This window comes from Nannospalax galili, unplaced genomic scaffold (assembly GCF_000622305.1).
Source record: "Nannospalax galili isolate Female #2095 unplaced genomic scaffold, S.galili_v1.0 scaffold271, whole genome shotgun sequence".
NCBI lineage: Eukaryota > Metazoa > Chordata > Mammalia > Rodentia > Spalacidae > Nannospalax > Nannospalax galili.
The window spans coordinates 4,208,652-4,227,934 of NW_008331789.1; the positions used below are offsets into that span (position 1 = coordinate 4,208,652).

General features: G+C 41.5%; 1 protein-coding gene across 4 annotated transcripts in view; it reads left to right on the forward strand.

Moving 5' to 3' along the window:
- Positions 1–19,283, forward strand: part of Prom1 (prominin 1) — a 122,263-nt gene that overhangs the window by 45,751 nt on the left and 57,229 nt on the right. For all 4 annotated transcript variants that reach the window (XM_029560520.1, XM_008826882.2, XM_029560519.1 and 1 more), the window contains exons 4-7: positions 4,172–4,377; positions 14,119–14,239; positions 15,956–16,019; positions 16,901–16,990. In XM_029560520.1, coding sequence (XP_029416380.1) covers positions 4,172–4,377; positions 14,119–14,239; positions 15,956–16,019; positions 16,901–16,990 — 481 coding nt within the window. The remainder of the gene's footprint in view (positions 1–4,171; positions 4,378–14,118; positions 14,240–15,955; positions 16,020–16,900; positions 16,991–19,283) is intronic.

Genomic DNA, 19,283 nt, shown 5'->3' on the forward strand with positions numbered 1-19,283 from the left:
ACTAAATAAAATATAATACTCAAATGGCAAGTACAGGGCTCTGGGTGGTGTGAAAGATGCCCGGCATCCAGATTTTCGGTAAAAGGCAATGTCTGTGCTGAGGCTTGTGTTTCATCCATGGAACGATCAACAGTCTGGGCAGGAAGGCATCATGGGGACCTGGGGTGAGGAGGGAAGAGAGAAAATGGTTTGACAGAGTGTCAACAAACAACTTGGAGTGACCAAGAAGCGGGAGGGCCTGAAGCCACAATTAGGCAGGCAGAACGCACTGGGGAGTTTGCATTCAAAGTGGCAGAAGCTCCTTGACCAGTGTCCAGGAAGGGAGCGGCACTCTCAGTTCCCGCTTTAGAGAGGACAGCGTGGAAGAATCGTCTTTGGCCCTTGGACTCTAGGCAACCCTGACTACATGCTTCATGAAGATCATATAGCAAGTGTGTTACCATCTATAACCTCTACTGTGACTCTTTTCTTTAACCGATGAGCTAGCTGACTGGGAACCAACAAACCAACCCAAATGTACATTCTAGAACTGGACTCGAATCAAAGCACTATTTCTTAAATGTACGTTTAAGTGTTTGAATTTCTTTCTTGTGCCAAATCTTTTATCCCTTAATTTTTTTCTATGTGGGATATGCTTATGGTCAATCACTCATGTGACTTTTCTGTTTTTCCGATGCATGCCGCCTCTGCCACACACAAACTCTTCAACTGTTTTGACTTCCACAGCCAGAAAGTGTAGTCTTGGTTCTGAAGGTAAAGTGCATGCCTACTGTCTGTTCATGTTGCTGTCTGTCAGTGAACAGTGTTGTCGTCATCGTTAGCTCTTCCTGTTCTTACCGATTGTCTCCCTGTGGTAGTTTTAAAGTTATTTGTTTTGCCTGTATTTCTGCCACTATATGTAATCTTCAAGATCATCTACAGTGTACTCAAAGATCACGGCCCATCAAAAATAATCTACAATTTGCTAAATCCTGGTCAGACTATGGCCTAAGAAGTTAACTTTGAAAATGGTGCATTCTAGGTCAAGGAATATAGCCTCAGGGTAGAGTACTCGCCTTAGCATGGGTGAGACCCTAAGTTCAATTCCCAGCACTATGGGGATAAAACAAACAACAATGTGTTTGCGCTCCTGACATGGTTGGTGTGTAGTCAATAACTTGGGAAGGCTGTGTGTAAATTATATTTTTGGAGCTCAAATTAATGTACTATAAACATTTCAATCTATTTTCTCTCCTGGGTTTGGGTTCAGTGTCTCCTGGAGTTCAGAAAGTATTTTAAATTCCTTAAAAACTAGTAAGTAATTATGACTATTTTCTGGGAAATGCTAGCAAAATATGTAAGTATGTAGGAATTTGGAGTGTCTGGGTTGGTTTCTTAGTTAATTGGCTAATGATATTAGTCCTCAAGGTTGTATTAAAGTATCAGTTAATAATGGATGCTCATGGACCAGGAGGAAGGGGCTAAGCATACACATAACTTGATGAATACAGCAAAATTCACCAACTTTTTTCCCTTTTAGCATTTTAACCTTACTGTTGAAGTATGTATTTTTCAAGTATTGTATGTATCTGATTTAATATGTGAGCATTTGTTCATAGAGTTAATTACTATTTTTTATTTGAATGTTTTGCCTGTGTTATGTAAATACCTATACTACCATGCCTGTGGAGGTTGGAAGAGGGTGTTGTATCCCCGGGAACTAGAGTTATAAACTGTTGTTAGCCACCATGTGGGTGCTGGGAACTGAACCCCAGTTCTCTGCAAGAGCAGCCAGTACTCTTAACCAGTGAACCGTCACTCTAGCCCTAAGTTAGTTACTGAGTTAGTTACTGTTTCTTGAGTATTTACTGTGAGCTGCCCCCCTGTCTAGTACTTTTTGCATTGACTCATGCACCTATACCTCGGGGTCCCCAAGCCCATCAGGCCTGAATTGTGGTCACTGCACCATCACAGCTCACCGTCCCTCACATTGTGCTTATGAGTATTGGTCCGACACACTCCAGTTAGGGAACCAGGAGCCTGGCATTGGGATTTAAGCATCTCCAGTCCTCATACTTTTTTCTGGTGATGTTATCAGAGTCAGTTGGACCATTTAAGACAAGGAAAGGTGTTGAAGCAAGGAGGGCACTGTCCAAAGAGCCAGCTAGATGGGAGGGTGGCAGATTTGCCACCAAGTTCATGGGCTGGAAATTTATAAGTGGTCATATAGGCATTTGGTAGGGGTCCCCTGATTGGTGGGTGCCATCTAATGACAAGTGGCCGGGGGTATGCATGGTCCCGATCTCCTAGTAACCAGATGCTTTTTAGTTCTGCACATTTCAAGAACAAAGGTCATTGTTTTCTTGGGCTATTTCTGTCACTGCATATTCCACGGTGGGCAGGCTGGTGGGATGCGCTGCCCTGAGCCCTCTTCCTGATTACCACCATCATGGTAAAGAAAGAAAACACCGGTTACCTGACTACTATGGAAAGACAAAGTGGGGTTATTAAATGGGGCGTTGGATGTGAGGTCTGGTTCCTGGGCATGGCTTCAGGAACAAGATTAATGAACTATATCCTTCTGCTCATCTCGGCTTCTACATCCAGTGCAGTCTAACTTGCTCATTAATTACCAAGGGAAAACTTGTGATTTTTCTGCCATTCTCTGGAAATACGAGTGAGTTGGGGCTGAGGATGTAGTTTTAAACCAGGCATGGTGACTTATATCTACAATTGAACTCAGGAGGTAGAATTAAGGGGATCAGAAGTTCAAGGTCATCCTCAGCTATACAGTGAGCTTGAGGCCAGCCTGGGGTACGCAAAACCTTGTCTCAAAACAGAACAGAACAAAACAGGGGTCTGGAGAGATGGCTCAGCAGTTAAGAGCATTGACTGCTCTCGCAGAAGACCTGGCTTCAGTTCCCAGCACCCACATGGCAGCTAACAACTGTCCGTAATTCTAGTTCCAGGGGATCCAAGGCTCTCTTCTGGCCACAGACGTTGCACACATGTGATGCACATTCGTACATGCAGGCAAGACATTTATACAGATAAAATAGAAATAAATTTAAAGGCAAAACAACAACAAACAAATACACAGTAAAAAAGAAGACCATGAGTGACTTCATGGTGCATGCATTGGAATGAGGTCACATTTTATCTCCAGGTGCCTTATTCCGTTTACCTAGGGTAAAGCCGCAGCAGGCGAGTGACAATGTATTACAGTCTCATGATTCTATCTGGAAGTCGTACTGGATCCTGGGAACTCGGGACCTGAGTGGGCAAAGGCTGCTAAGGTCTTCCTCACGAGTGGCACTGGGAAGCTCTGCTTATTAAATGTACCCATAGCTGACCACGCGCTTTCTCTTTGATTGTACATCATCTGTAGTTTTCACAATGACCCAACAAGAGAGAGGCTGGTACTCCCAGTGTGTGCACTGAAAAAAGCTAGGTGTCCTGCATTTGACTCCCTCTGAAAGTCTAGCCTTTGTTCTAAATCTAGATAGCTGATTATTTCATAAACATCAAGTTTGTCCCTAATTGATCCACTGAAACGTGGTTCAGATCTTTCAAAAGGTCCACTTGTCCCATCTTCCTGTTGTAATGCATCCTGTATGTGGATGATCTGCTATGCAGAGATTTGAGGTTGAAAATAAACGACTTGACCTTGTAGTTAGATGACTTCTAGGCATTTGAAAGGAAGGTTAAACTCTTGACCCTGTAGTCTCGTAACTCAGTTCTTTACTTCCTTAAGAAAGAGCTTCTTGGGGGATGGAGAGATGGCTCAACAGCTAAGAACACTGGTGGTTCTTGTAGAAGACCCAGGTTCAAATCCCAGCACCCACCTGGCAGCTAACAACTGTCCGTATCTCCAGTTCCAAGGGATCTGGCAGTCTCTTCTGTCCTCCGCGGGCATTGCATGGCATGGGTGCACTTACCTACATGCAGGCAATACATGCATACGCATTAAATAAAAATAATAAATATTTTTTAAAAAGAAAGAGCTTCTGAATGGAAAAAAAAAACCTATGTACATACACATTGTGATATAACGTTGAACAGATTTTAAAAAAGGAAGTGTGTGTGTGTGTGTGTGTGTGTGTGTGTGTGTGTGTGTGAGAGAGAGTATGTGTGGAATGTCACACTTACTGCTCTGGGTGACAGTCTGTGCTGTCTTCCGTTTGAACTGCAGGTCGCCTTCTATGAGATTGGCGTGCTGGTATGCGTCTTACTGGGCCTGCTGTTTCTCGTTTTCATGCCACTGGTGGGCTGCTGCTTTTGTATGTGCCGTTGCTGTAACAGATGCGGTGGAGAAATGTACCAGCGACAGAAGAGGAACGAGAGCTGCCGGAGGAAGTACTTTGCATTGTCCCTCCTGGTGATCTGTATGCTCATGAGGCAAGTAAAATCTCAGAGCAGAGCTGATGTAGGGTGTTTCAGGGTGATGGGGAATGTCTCCTTCTAATTAGTAAGCCCATAAGTTTTATTTATTTATTTTTAATATTTTTACTTATTATTTTTATTTTATGTGTCTGAGTATAATTCCCAGATGTAGGTAGGTGCACCTGTGTTGTGCAATGCCCATGGAAGTAGACAAGGGCTTTGGATCCCCTGGAACTGGAGTTACAGATGGTTGTTAGCCCCATGTGGGTGCTGGGAATTGAACCTGGGCCCTCTGCAAGAGCAGCCAGGGCTCTTAACCACTGAGCCATCTCTCCAGACTGAGTTTGTTTTATGTATTCATTCATTTATATTTTTTATTTTTGAGACAGGGTCTCAGTAAGTAGTGTAGGCTGACCTTGAACCTATACACAGTGAGGACGATAAAAGTCCTGGCCAGGCTTGAACTCTCCACACTCCTGCTTTAGCCTCCTGAGTGCTAGGATTACAGACACGCTCCACCAAACCCAGCTACCCTTGAGTTTAAAGTAAAATAAAAGAACAGCAACAACAGAAGCAAACAAAACAGAGGGCAGCAGAAGCGTTCACTCAGGATGGTGATTTGGAAAGTTTCCACCATCACTGCAAGTTAGCACAGTGCAGAAGCTTAACTAACCCAATGAGCCGCCTTATAATGGATGTCTGCGTAAATTTGTATGTGTGTGTGTCTGTGTGTGTGTGTGTGTGTGTGTGTGTGTGAGTGTGTGTGTGCGCACGTGCGCTGCAGGGGCTGTCAGTGCTCTTAATCACTGAGCAATCTCTCCAGACCCCATGAACTTTATAATAATTTTTAAACCCACTTTTCTTTAATTTGCTGCTTAATTCACTAACCCCTTTGAAGTCTAGAGTGCACTTAATAATTTAGGGTGTTTCTACTGTCGTCTCTACTGCTGATGAGTTTTCCAGTGATGGACAGATCAGAAGTACACCTCTTTTTAAATATTTGATTGATTATTTTTAAGTTTTTGTGTATGCATATATTGCCTGCATGTGTGTAAGGGCACCCATGTCATGCAATGCCTGCAGGAGTTACAGACAGTTGTTAGCTACCATGTGGATACTGGGAACCAGTTCTCTCCAAGTGCTCGTAACCATTGAGCAATCTCTCTAGAAACGTGCCCCTTTTAAAGGCTCTTTGGTTGGATCCAAATTGATTCCACACCTGAAAAATGTGCATCAGGACACTGGTTCCCTTGCTGTGATTTTTTTTTTTTAGTATTGTTTCACATTTCTTCATTTATTCAATGAATATATTTAGACATTTAAAATTACATTCTTCTTTATTGTGTATGTGGGCAGGTGCATGTGTGCCATGGTGTGTGTGTGTGTGTGTGTGTGTGTGTGTGTGTGTGTGTGAGTAGTGGGTTCTCTCTTTCTACCATGTAGGTTCCAGGGATTGAGCTCAGGTTATCAGATTGGATAGCAAGCACCCTTACCGGCCAAGCCATCTTGCTAGCCCTCAATGAGTATTTCATACATGAACAGAAATGAAATGAAGCATTTATCACATGCATGATGCTGAGCCTGAAGATGCAGGCACAGGCTTAACAGCTAGCATTCTACTTGCCTTTCAGCAAACATTTGCTCAGCAGCTGAAAAAAATTTCCAGTTTGAGTAGGTGAGAAGTAGAACTTTAAACACAAAGCAGCAAGTCCTCTTAGTTGAAGTTCCAGCTCAAACCCAGAGGAAAATGCTTAAGTGTAGTCCTCAGTGAGACTGGCCAAGGTGCATGGCTTGAGTACACAGGCATTCATGGGATGCAGGCCCTTGAAGGCCTCAGCAGCTCTAGATCTGTCTGCAGGAGAGAGGAAGGGAACAAAGCAGATTGCAGACCCTGATTACAACCTGGTAATTGATCAAAACAGAAGGAGAAAGGCACAAACACTCGGTTATATTTGCAAAGAGTGTCTGTGAAATGACTGACAAGCAGGCAAGCCAGTGGTTGCCTCTGGAAAAGAAGTTGAGAATTGCCAGGGAAAGGTGGGGGTGGTGACTGAGCTGCTTGACTCCTGAGTTGCTGTAACAGGCTTGGCATTATCATTTGAATTAATTAAAACAAATTAAATGCGAACAGCAAAGAATCCTCATAACTGACAAAAGCCAGTGTTTTACCACTCATCCCAGAACAGTGATTATTTAAGCAAAGATGTGAAAATAGTGGAATCCTAGATATTAACAGTATACTAATATGTGCATAAACAGGACCGAAGTATCCGTACCAGTTAACCTCCTGCACTTCTGGTGACCCGGAGGATTTCCTTGCGTTCTTGCTGTGAACTTACAGTGTCCACATCTTTTCTCCATCTCTGTCTTTTTCTATTTCTGTGTCTGGCTGGCTGACTCTCTACACGTAACTCGAATCTGTTACTTCCCTGGATTCTGAAAAGCATTTTCGAATCCAGTCAATGGTAATTCCAGATGTCCATGTCTCTCTCTGCTTCCTTTTGAAGTCTTCTTAGGAATGCACTGACCCCTGCTGCTTGGGAGGATAGTAACCTCCTGCTCAGGGACCAAAAGAATGTCAGTTACAGGCCAGAGACCTGTCAGAATCAACAGGGGTCCCCAGCATTTCCCTGAAGATGTGGTTCATTCATCCACAGACTTGGCAAGCCCTGTTTCTCATCTATGCATCCTAGACATCAAAGACAGCTTCAGAACAGGAAGTGCCATTTGGACACTTTGCCTTTAAGGCCTCTTGTTAGAATGATCACTTACTTAGCAAGTTAATAACTTTTGCTTGATGTAAATATTTATGTCATACTTTCAGGGAAATTCTTTATTGTAAGAATTTATTTCCTCCATATGTAATAGTGGGTTTTCTGGGGTTTTTGTTTTTTGTTTTTTTGACTGAAGCATGTATTCCATATTGACTACTGGATTCTTCTTTTAAATTAAGACTTTTCATTTCATATACATTATGAGTTACCTCATTCTGAACTGAATTATTTGCTATGCTTACATACCAAAATATATAAACAATAGAGCTGCAAAGTAAGAAATAAACCTGGGGCCGGAAAGATGGCTCAGTGGTTAAGAGCACTGACTGCTCTTGCAGAGGACCCAGGTTTGATTCCCAGCACCCACATGGCAGCTATGAACCGTCCTTAACTCCAGTTCCAGGGAAATCCGAAGCCCTCTTCTGACCTCTGCGGCATTGCATGACACGGGTGCACTCACATACATGCAGCCTGGCTTCCATTTATATATAAAACAAGCAGGACAGCTGTTACTGTTCCTGAGATGCACACTCATCAAATGAATTTAGATAGGGTTTCTCTTTCAAGAATACATTAGTTGGGGAAATTATTTTTTTTAATCTCTAGATTCTGCTTATTTTTATTTTTTATTATTTAAATTTTTTTTAATTTATGTGTATGAATGTATTGCCTGCATGTGTGCAAGTGCATTCCTGTCATGCAATGCCCACATAGGTCAGAAGAGGGGTTAGATTCCTCTGTAACTGGAGTTATCTATGGTTATTAGCTGCCATGTGGGTGCTAGGAATCAAGCCTGGGTCCTCTGTAAGACTAGTCAGTGCTCTTAACCACTGAGTCATCCTCCGAGCCACCAAAATCTCTAGATTCTATAGTCTTCTATACATTCACTTAAATTATTCCCCATCCAAATACAATGTTAGCTTGCAAATCATAATTTTAGATTTCAGTAAAATTAGCCAGAGCTGATCCACTGTTTGAGGTTGTGACACACTTAAAACTAGCTTGATTTCACATTGTATATTGAACTTACGATATATAAAATATTAAAATAACTGAGAATAGTGGATGGGGTGTGTTTTTTGGTTTTATTTTTTACTTTAAATTCAGACAAGAAATATAGACTTCTTTACCTTGTACTTCTCCATTTACTGTAGATATTTCAATGTCTTTCCTCTTAAACCTTCACCAGTTTGCAAGTATCCTGAACATCGTGACTGGATAATAGCTCAATATTGTTTGTAAGCAATCAAAGCTAGCAAAGGTTCGAAACCTGGGGTAAGGTGGCTGGAGCCATGACTCAACAGTTAAGCGATGACTGGCTGATTTTGCAGAGGACCCGGGTTTGATTCTGAACGCCCACATGGTGGCTAACAACTGTCCGTAACTCCAGTTCCAGGGGCTCCAACATCCCCTTCTGACCTCTGTAGGAACTGAACAACGTGGGTACACTTACATACATGCAGGCAAAATACTTATAGACATAGGATAAAACTAAAATATTTTTAAAAGTTTAAAAGCAGGAGGAAAGTGAAGATTTCTATGTTAGATTAAATGAAGAGGGATGAAATCATGTCACCAAAATCAGAAGATTAAGTAAAAACAAAAGTTGTAGCCTGGGAGCCCCATTAGAAAACAGACAGAATGAAGATCCTGTTAGTGGACTTCTGATTTTACACAGGCCTCCTAGCTCATGTTGACTTCAGCAGAAGTTGGATATAATTAATATACAATTTTGAATGTGATTGAAAAAATTCTTGCACAAATTCAGAGTATGCTGCTTGCCTTTTGAACTCAATCCCATTCTTGATTCCAAGTCTTATAACTCTGTGCAGTTGTTTTAATATTAGCCTCTACTACTCTGCTTTCCATGGTCTTCCTTTTTATTTCAAGTTTTTCAAGCTGCTTTTGTTACCGAGAAAGCCTTATGTATTGAGGGAAAAGGTTCCTTAGCACTGGGGGGCACATGTGGTCACCTCTTTTCCCTTTCTGAGCTTTTCCAAAAGGCAGCTATGGAATGTTAGAATCCTGGGACCTGGCCACATGTTTCTGTAGTCTGTGTGATCATTGGCAGAAGACTGAATTTCCACCCCTTGTGTGACTGATTCAGCAGATGTATTTTACTCAGAAAAACCCAACTCTTTTCTCTTTTCCTTTAACTTGTCATCACTACATTTTTCAGAATTTCCAAAAGGCTATTTAAGAATAGTTTTACCTGCCAACTTTAAAACAAAATATTTTATTTATTATTTTTATTTTATGTGTATGAATGTTACGCCTGCATGTAAGTGCACCCGTGTCCTGCAGTGACCACAGAGGACAGAAGAGGCCGTTGGATCCCCTGGAACAGTTGGCTGCCATGTGGGTGCTGGGATTCAAACCCGGATCTTCTGCAAGAACAGTCAGTGTTCTTAACTGCTGAGCCATCTTTCCAGCCCCTTAACTGCCAACTTGACTTGACACAGCCTAGAGTCACCTGAGAAGGGAGTCTTAACTGTGGGATTGGCCAGATCAGAGTGGTCTGTGGGCAGGTCTATGGGGGAACGTCTTAATAGTTAATTGATGTAGGAGAGCCCACTGTGTGCAGCACCACTCCCTGGTCAGGTAGTCCTGGACAGTACATGAAAGCTAGCTAAGCATAATCCAGGTAGCAAGCCATTAGAAACCATTCTTTCATGGTTCCTGCCTTGACTTTCTTTAATAATGGACTATAATCTGGAAGTGTAAGCCAAATAAACCCCTTTCTACCCTACACTAGTCTTGATTACAGTGTTTTATTACAGTAACAGAAAGGAAATTAAAATACCAGCCATGCCTTGATTTGTATGTATTTCTGAGTTTCTGGGTTCTATAAGTCAGCTTTGCTAATGATAACCCTGGTGAACTGAATCAAAATGGTCCTCAGGAAGCTGGCTACCTTCAAATTTCTTTTCATAGTAGGACATGATTTTTAGTTCCTGACCTCGAAGTTAAAAGATTCTAAGAAAAACAAATTGAGCTATGGTATACTTGAATATCATGAACCTTTTGTTAATGTAAATGAGGGTTCTAGTTATTTAAAATTTGAGTAAGAGGCTTTTAAAAAAACAAGAGGTCAGTAACACACTAAAAGCATTTATTTGACTTTCATGGGCTAATTTCATTAAAGCAATTGAAATGGGTAGGAAAAAAAACATCACTTCAGATTTTAAAGTTTAATCTGAAAAGATTTAAATACTTAGTATGTGAGGATTTTTTCCTCCATAAAATGTAGACTTGTGAGGCAGATGTAATCTAGAATAAAAACAACTATTTTCTGCTTAAAAATCATAGTCATTTCTTTGTACTGTGTAAAAGCACCTGTTCTCATAGTTTAACAGCGTTTATGTGAAGCGCTGGGAAAGGTGTATTCAACGAGTTTTTACTCATTTTTTACATTCGATACATTTCTCTCAGTATCCTCATATTCTAATAGTTGGCTGGTGACTCTTAAATATAGGAACATTTCTTTATTTATGTGGCTCTAATTTTTGCTTAAATATACATTGAACAGCAAGAGTGTCTAAATCAACAACAAAAAGCATTATTTATAATCTATTTTGTTTAAATGGAAAGTTGAAATTAGAAGTCATGAATGGAAACCCCAAGTGGTCTACATAATATATTTGCTAGTGTTTACAAACTGGGAGAGTTTACATAAGAATACAGATGTGCAGATGTTTGTGGATAATCTCAAGTTTTAGTAATAGTCTGCCTTCTTGGCACTTGGGAAAACTTCAGAGAAGTGACTCTTCCCCATCTTAGATCTCCCAGGTCTCATAGTTCTGAACCACCCAGGTTCCCCTGTCCATTTGGACTTGTCACTTTTAACAAACATAAAATTCACACTGAATATCAGTTTTGAAAGATACTGAATTTGGCTATAGAACTCAGTGTAGCACAGGTTTTTGTTTCAGTTATCAATACATTATTTTGGTTGTTTCCATTACTGGTTAGCAGAAGCATAGGCCCTTCTAAGTTATGTTATTGAAGTTCAGTGTTGTACTGAAGTGTCATATTGCAGTTTATTTTTCTGACAGATCATGTTGTGAATAAAGTCTTTATATAATAGAGAATAAGAATAGCTTCTGACTTCAAGACCCTGAAAATGCGGCTAGTGTTCTAAACAGACCAAGTGAAACAGAAAGTGCAGTCCTTAAATCCATTTCCTTCAAGTACCCTGTGTTGGGACAGACTGCATTATGTAAAACTGACAGGGAGGCAGTTACCACCCTTTAGGGACATTAGACATAGGTAGAAATAAAGACAAACCCAACCAGGGAGTGAGACACCTCCTTCAGAGAGCCTTCTGGAAGTGTATAGCAAGCAAGTTTGTCCCAAGGGTTGAGGGTTGAGAGGAAGTGGTGGACTTCCCAGTTCACTTTGACTTCTTATATGACCAAAGGGTCTGCAGCACAGAGGAATGACTGAAATAATTTGGGCACTCTAGGCACAGAACGCAAGAGCTGGAGGTGCCCCAGGGTCAATATTAGGTCTACTGGGGGATGATCCTGGCTCACTGTGGCATGGAATGTTTGAAGTTGGCTTAGTAAGTAAAGATCCTGGCAAACTGCTGGATTTCAACTTTTGTTTGTACATGTGTGTGTATGTGTTTCTTCTGCATATGACTCTAAAAATCATTTTGAGCCATTTGGTCAAACTTGGAACTAGAGAATCATTCAATAATGGCTATTATTGAGGCATAATGCCTGCTCCATGAACAAATGGAAATTCAGGATGAACAGTAATGAATTATAAGGCTGTCACTCCAATGGTACAGAATATTTTGTGTTCATTTTCTGAGGCTGTCATCAGAAAGAACCCTAGCCTAAAGATAAGTCTCGGTGAATTGTGAATCTAGACATGCAGAAGCCCCTGTCCCTTGCAGCTTGGTTCTCCTGTCCCTTCCAGCTTGAAGCCCCTGTCTCTTGCAACTTGAGTATTGCCTATCCCATCTGGTTTATAGAATTAGATCTAAACTGACCTTCACCGCTTTGAGATGCTGACTTAGTCTCACAGAGGAAATGTGACGTTTGAAAACGGTCTTTGCACAGTGAGGTGGCAGAGGTAGAGCCAGGCCCTGTGTTCCTCCTCTAGTACTTAGTCCACTGCATCCATTAGCCAGAAGCTGCTCAGTGTCTCAGTGTCACGTATCAGAGACAAGTTAGGGTCTGTTTGGGAGCCTGACGAACCTGCATTACAGCTGTTGGAAGACAGAGTTGAAGTGAGAAAATCAATGAGCTAACCTCCTCAGGACGCAGCAGTACTCCTGGGGGGGGGGGGGTGGATGACTGATCACATTTCCCCAGGACTCAGAGTTTTCCTGGAGACATGGGGTTGTCCAATGTAAAGAGCAGGGTGCCCTTTACATGTATATGTGCCCTGTATATATATATGCATGCAAAAAGCCCAAGAAAGAACTTTTGCCTAATAATGCATCCATTTTATATGTTTTTCCAAGGTTTGCCTGTTATTTGCAGAACTTCTTTAAAAACACGCACATTGTCATTGGATGGTTATGATACTGGTGTTTTGGTTGTGTAGGTAATGCGTGTTCTGCTCTTCATGCATTCCTTGCTGCCCCCTAGTGGTCAAATCCAACATGCCCATGAGTTCGCCCTTTTTTTGTGTTTTTGAGTCAGGTTCTCCTGTGCAGCCTTAGATGGCCTAAGACTCTAAATGTTGGGATTACAGGTGTACTCCACCACACCCGGGGGCAGTTAACTCTTAAAGTTTAAAATCTGAATACTGAATACTGAGAGGGTCTGCCACAACAAATGAACCAGTTAGTGTAATTTAAATGAAAAGAATTGATAGCTGACAAACACTAAGAGGCTTAATATGATTAAATTTAGGCATTTGAGATGACTAAAAGTTTTAAAAAAATTTTCACATAGGGTAGTCTTTCCTGCAAGATGCCTTTTGTGAAGCATTTTTGAAGTTTTTTGTGAAGTGTATTTTACATGGAGCAAAGTCTCCTTTTCATAAATTCATACCCAGAAATTTCCATGAAGGAAACAGAACTGTGAAAAGATCAGTCTGCCTTTAGCCACTCTTTGGATTAATATCCACAGGGATTTTAGCACCCCATTTTGCTTGTTTTTATACCTTATATAAGTGAATAGCAGGCATGTGTGTAATGGTTAGTTGTTATGGTCAACTTTACACAAATTCAAATGACCTGGGAAGGAAGTCTCAGTGAGAGTTGTCTGTGAACCTGTGGACATATCTGTGGGTTGAGAGCCTGTCCACTGTGGGTGGCACCATTCCTCAGGCAGGTGATTCTGCATTGAATCAGTGGAGAAAGCTGCATTGAATCATGGATGCATTCATAAATTGCCCTCTGCCCTTGACTGTGGATGTAATATGACTAGAGGCTTCAGGTCCAAATTGTGAGCCAAATAAACCCTTTTTCTCTTAACTTGCTTTTGTGAGGGCATTTTACTACAGCAACGGGAAGTGAAAGGCTTCTCCTGTATGCTTTCATGCTAAAATAACTCATTTCCTTTGAATCGGGACAATATAGAAACCGACAGTTAAGTCAAAACCACTAGGAAGTCCCAGGTCACTTTTACCATTTTGATATTTTTCCCTTGTCTTCTGGGGTGGAAGGGAGGAAGCACAGCGTCAGCAGAGTGTCTGTGTGGGCTCAGGAGGGTATGCATGCTGTATACACACATGCATTTGGCCTGAAGCCGGACTCACCCCTCCACACTGCATGAAACCTGCATAACTTTCATTCCACCATTTGTTGGGACACGGTTCGTTTATGGGAGTCATTTCACACACAGTACTTTATCCTACATGGAGGCTGGACTTTGGAGATGCCTCATTCCTATTTTGTGCCCCCATTTTGGTGGTGTCCTGACTGTGGGCTTAGCAGGAGGGGAGAGTGGTGGCTCTGTGGTTCTTGCAGTGCCAAGGATGGTGAATCATGGCAAATGCCCTTTCTCCTCTTTCCCTACAGCCTTGGGATCATGTTTGCCTTTGTGGCCAACCACCAGGTTAGGATCCTGATCCAAAAGACAAAGGATGTGGCAGACAGCAATTTCAGAGATTTTCAAGTACTCATAACTGAAACCCCAAAGGTAAAACCCTCAACCTGCACCTCCCATGACACTCGGTGTCTCTGCTGCCCTGAGTCCCTGTGTGTGCATTTAGAAATTTACGTGAACCTTCTAGTAGGCTGGAGAATCCATGTAGACAAGCATTGCCCTTTAATATTGTAGATGAAGAAATGTAGCTCAGAGAGTGGTTTTCAAAAGCATAGTTTTCCATAGCTTCAGTATTTAATTTTTTATTTTGCTTTAATTATCTTATTCAGGTGTTACAAAAATCACATATTAAAGTACCTAATAATTTTAAGGTTTTTTTTTTTTTTTAAAGAGTTGTTGGATGTTATCTTTTATTTTTGGTGGTACAGTTAGTTCTTCATCATTTATATAGTGACCCTGATGATGGAAAAGCTTTTGTTTTATACACACCCATTTGCTATCTGTTCGGGTGTGTCAGTCTTCTTTAGAAGGATACACACACACACACACACACACACATGCGCATGCGTGCGTATAATTTTGGAACTAGGGAGTAGAATGGCTGAAGGGCAGCAATGGAAAAGCTTCCTACTTTATTTTGTCTGTATCCCAGGAGTGTGTTGATGTATTGCCTATTGAGAACCAAGTTTGAAAAGTGTCTGGGCAGGAACACACCCAAGTGTGTCATGCTTGTGGGTACCAACATCAGAAGGAAGACCACCCTCTTAGGTTCAGTGGGAAGAGGCCCCTAGAACCATGGAGTCTTACACAAGATGTGGTCTTCTAAGTAGATTCTATTCTAAAATTACTAGGCTTTAAGTCTGCTGTCTATATGTTTTTTAAGTACCTAGAAATAAAGGAGAATCAAATGGAGACTTTTTAACATAGTAAGAACAGAGAAGTTAGCTCTATGCATGGTTTCACAGCCTGTCCACAAATGGAAATGCTTCCTTTGCCCAAAATGTAAATAAAAATCATTTTTCTTATGTTACATTCTGAAGTCTTCAAAGAACCGCCCCCCATAATATTGAAGAAATTAGCAATGGTGGGTTGTGAAATTTTAAGATAGCTTTCATTATTTTAAAAAGATAGTAAATTCTTGTGACTTTGGGTAGATTTACCTGGTCGATTACATATGAGGACCTCTAACATATGAAAATCAGGCAGAGAATTGGATAGGCAATTGATAGATGAACTATTAACTGGTCCCTAACAGAGTAAGACTTTTAACTTTAGCAACTAAAGAAGTGAGCATTTAAATACTGATGCTATCCACTGGGAATACTGGCAATAGTTCATTGAAGAATTCACTAACCCAGTCTTGCAGAGGGAGTAGGAGGCAGGTGAACTGAGCCATTGTAGAGGACTGACAAGCAGCCCCTTCAAAGAGTAGTCACTAATAGTACAATGGACTGGGAGTGCCAGGCTTCAGATGGCTGCAGATTCTCGGTGGTTCCTCATGCTGTGGGAGGTACATCTGATAGGTGGAATCAGGGATATCCCTGTAGCCTGTCTATGACCATTAAGACACAGTGACCATAACCTTGGGTTAGTTTGGAACTTCAGTTTCCAGGAGCACTGCCCCAACCATCTGTTAGTCTCTCTTGCTGGTGATCCTGGGGCCACCTTATAAAAAGCACCCTAGAATGGTCTCCTTAGAAGATGCAGGGTCACATGGAGAGAGTGGGCCCACCTATGCTAAATCTCCAATGTCTTTGTTTTATGACTTGGAACCTTAGAGGCTAGACATCATGTTGTTTTCTTTTCCAGCAAATCGAGTATATAGTGTCTCAGTATACCGCCACCAAGAACAAGGCATTCTCAGACCTGAACAGTGAGTAGCGGTGAACCTTGGCTTGTGTGTTTGTGTTTTTGTTTATTTTGTTAAGGCTCAGCAGATGCCATAACCACTTCCCATAAACACAGACTAGGAAAGACAGTCCATTAAGATAAGGCAGAGACAGATAAGCCAAGTCCTAGATTCCTGACCCTTTGTCTTCTGTTACTGGATAATTGAGACTCAGCTTGTTTCACAGGCAGATGGTCTTCGTTTTTGTTTATTTTTAAAATTTCATTTAAATTTTACTTTATTGCAAAGCCTTTGCCTCTTACAGTCATTCTCCACACAGAAGAGGATGTGTGTCCCTGCCAAGTGCCCTGTTAAAATGGGCTTTAGAAATAGCCTGGCCCTGCTGTTCCCTGCCAGGCCAGGTCTCAGGAGAGTTCACACACTGCTCAGCCAAGAGGGGGACATCTGGAGGCATGTGGCATTGGCAGGATGAGGTCAGGGAGCAGTGGTAGTGGCATCTGTTATGAAGGGCCAGGGATGCTGCTTAGCATCCTACAGTGGACAAGACAGCCCCCTCCCCAAGAGATATCCAGTCCTAGGTGTCAGCAGTACATAATGGGGAAGCCCCATTTCAGGAGAGGAAGAGAAAGGGCAGTCGTTGAATTTCACAATTCAAGATGATGCACGCTGCCCGCCTAGCCCGAAGTCCTGATGGCCCCTGGGGAACACATGGGCGTGGATTTTGAAGCATATGAAGTCTCTCTACATCAAGTTGCACACATGAACAGGGTCTGGCATGGAGAATGGAACTTCCAGACCAGAAGAGGGAAGCTGTTTCCCAGGCTTGGAGTCCTGGGGTGTGAGGAGAATGTGTGAGTGCTAACTGGAAGCAGACCTGCCTTCACTGCCCCTTTCTTTGAATCCAGGTATCGACTCATTGCTGGGAGGTGGAATAAAAGATCAGCTAAAGTCCAAAGTGACCCCTGTTGTGGATGAGATCAAGGCCATGGCAACAGGTGAGCATGGTGACCAAATGACCATGAGTTCCTGGGCTTCATGCACTCACTCCCTCCGTCTTGGATTTCCCTGGGAATGGGTAGAGGTGAGAACTTAAGTCTGACCATGCACACAGGCCCAGCAAAGACACAAGCTGTCAAAACGGTTGAGTATTTTCAAAAGCTTGTACCAAAGCTATGGTACTGGAAAAAGTCATTTGAAATAACAGTGGCAGATTTGATAGGGAGAAGCCATTTGTTTTGTCAATAAAGTTTTCTTAGAGCACAGCTGTGTGCATATACTTGTGTATGACCTATGACTGTTTCTATGCTGAGATGGCAGAGTTTTAAGGTTGTTAAGGAGACTAGGTCCCCAAAGCTTGTAGGTTATTTACTCTTTGGACTTCCAAAGAAAATATCTGTTGATCCTGAAATAGGTGAGTAACCTATAGAATTTTGGGTTTTTTGAGATTGATTGATTCTTTTTCCCTTTTTCCTCCCTGAAATAAGGAGGATACATGTATCTTAGCATGCACGTGGTCAGTGATATAAATGACCAGGTACAGCTGGGACTGGAGAGGTGACTCAGTGGTTAGGAGCACTGGCTGCTGTTGCAGAGGACCTGGGTTTGATTCTCAGCATCTGAATGGTGGCTAACAACTATCTGAAACTCCAGTTCCATGGGAATTCGACACCCTCTTCTGATATCTGTGGGCTTGCGTGACACGGGTGCACTTACGCACATGTAGGCAATACACTTATACACATAAAATAAAAATTAAAATATGTTAAAAATGTTTTTTAAAAAATAGACACCTTACTCTGTTCCAAAGGCCAAAAGTGTCAAAAGTATGTGGGGGCTTGTATCTAGTCCTTAAAGGATTTTAGGGTTACCTCTTCAGAGGGGGGAATGTTGGAGGGGAGGGAGCAGACAAGGATTTGATCAAAACATCTTATATACATGTATGAAATTCTCAATAAAGATTTGTAAAAAGGACACCTTGCTGCAACAACAACCAAAAGCCCCCAGGCCCTTCCCAAGATTGAGAAAAATGCGCCAGGTTTTGAATGGAGGGAGCAGGCTCATCTATGCAAACATTTGATAAATGTGAATTGTAGTTTCATGCAGTAGTGTTTCTGGAAAGATGGTCCACAGAGGAGGGCATGTGAGGATAAGTGTGGTTGGTGTGCAACAAGACTTTTTGCCTAATGTTCTAACAATTTTAGTATTTTTAATAATACTTTTAAATTAAAAATTACATTTATTTATTGTGTGTGTGCTTGTGTGTGTGTGTGTGCGCGCATGCGCGCATGGTGCTGTGTCAAGGTCAGAGGACAACTTGTGTGAACCAGCTCTTCTGCTGTGTAGGTGCTAGGAACTGAACTTAGGTCGTCAGGTGTGGTGGCAGGTGCTCTTACTTGCTAAGCCATCTTTCCAGCCCCAGTTTTTAGTAACGAATTATATGATGTTTTTCTAGAGGAAAGGTAAACTGGGTTCTAGTTTTTCTCTTCAGTGCATCACATATTAAAGTTCTATTTTTTTAAAGGCAAGTTGAGTAAGTCAGTTAATTTAGGATCCACTGTAGCCAAAAGTGCTCAGTGAACTGTTCCAGCCTTTTGTTTTTAATTTTCAAAATGTGTTGTATCTTTATGTGCATTGTGGGCTGTGGAGAGAGCAGAAACATGCAATTACCTGCACATATCACATGTGAACTGCAGGTCAGGATCCACACACGGAAAGAGTTCCGGGCTGGTCAATTGTTAATGACCTGTGAATTTAAATCTGAAAGATCTTTTCTGCTTACTTAAGATGCATAAAGCATGGAATCCTAGAGTGACCCCTGGAGTTACAGCCTAGTAAATACATTATGGGCATAAAATGCTTTGAAGCTGTTAGAAAATATTTATTTATTACTGCTTAGTTCTTCCCAGGACATGACAGAATATTACCCAGAGCCTAGAGCATCTCAAGGCGATGACTGGGCTGGTGTTTCCTGCTCATCATCTGTCTTCCTTTGTTGTTGTTGTTGTTCCTTGAACTAAAATGACTGAAGTCAAAGTGGACAGGACAGTAAGAGATTCACTGTTGAATTAATACAGTTATACAATATTGTACTCAGTTTAAACCCTGTAAGACATAAAATTAAATGAAGTTTAACCTTTAAAAAAGATCTCCATTTCGTTATTAAAATACAGTTGCATACAGAAAAATTCATTTTTAAAGCAATTGACACTAAGATGTTTGCACATGCATTTCTAATCTCTATATATCTGATTATTATTGCTAGTCACAGTCGGTTACTTTTTTTTTAAA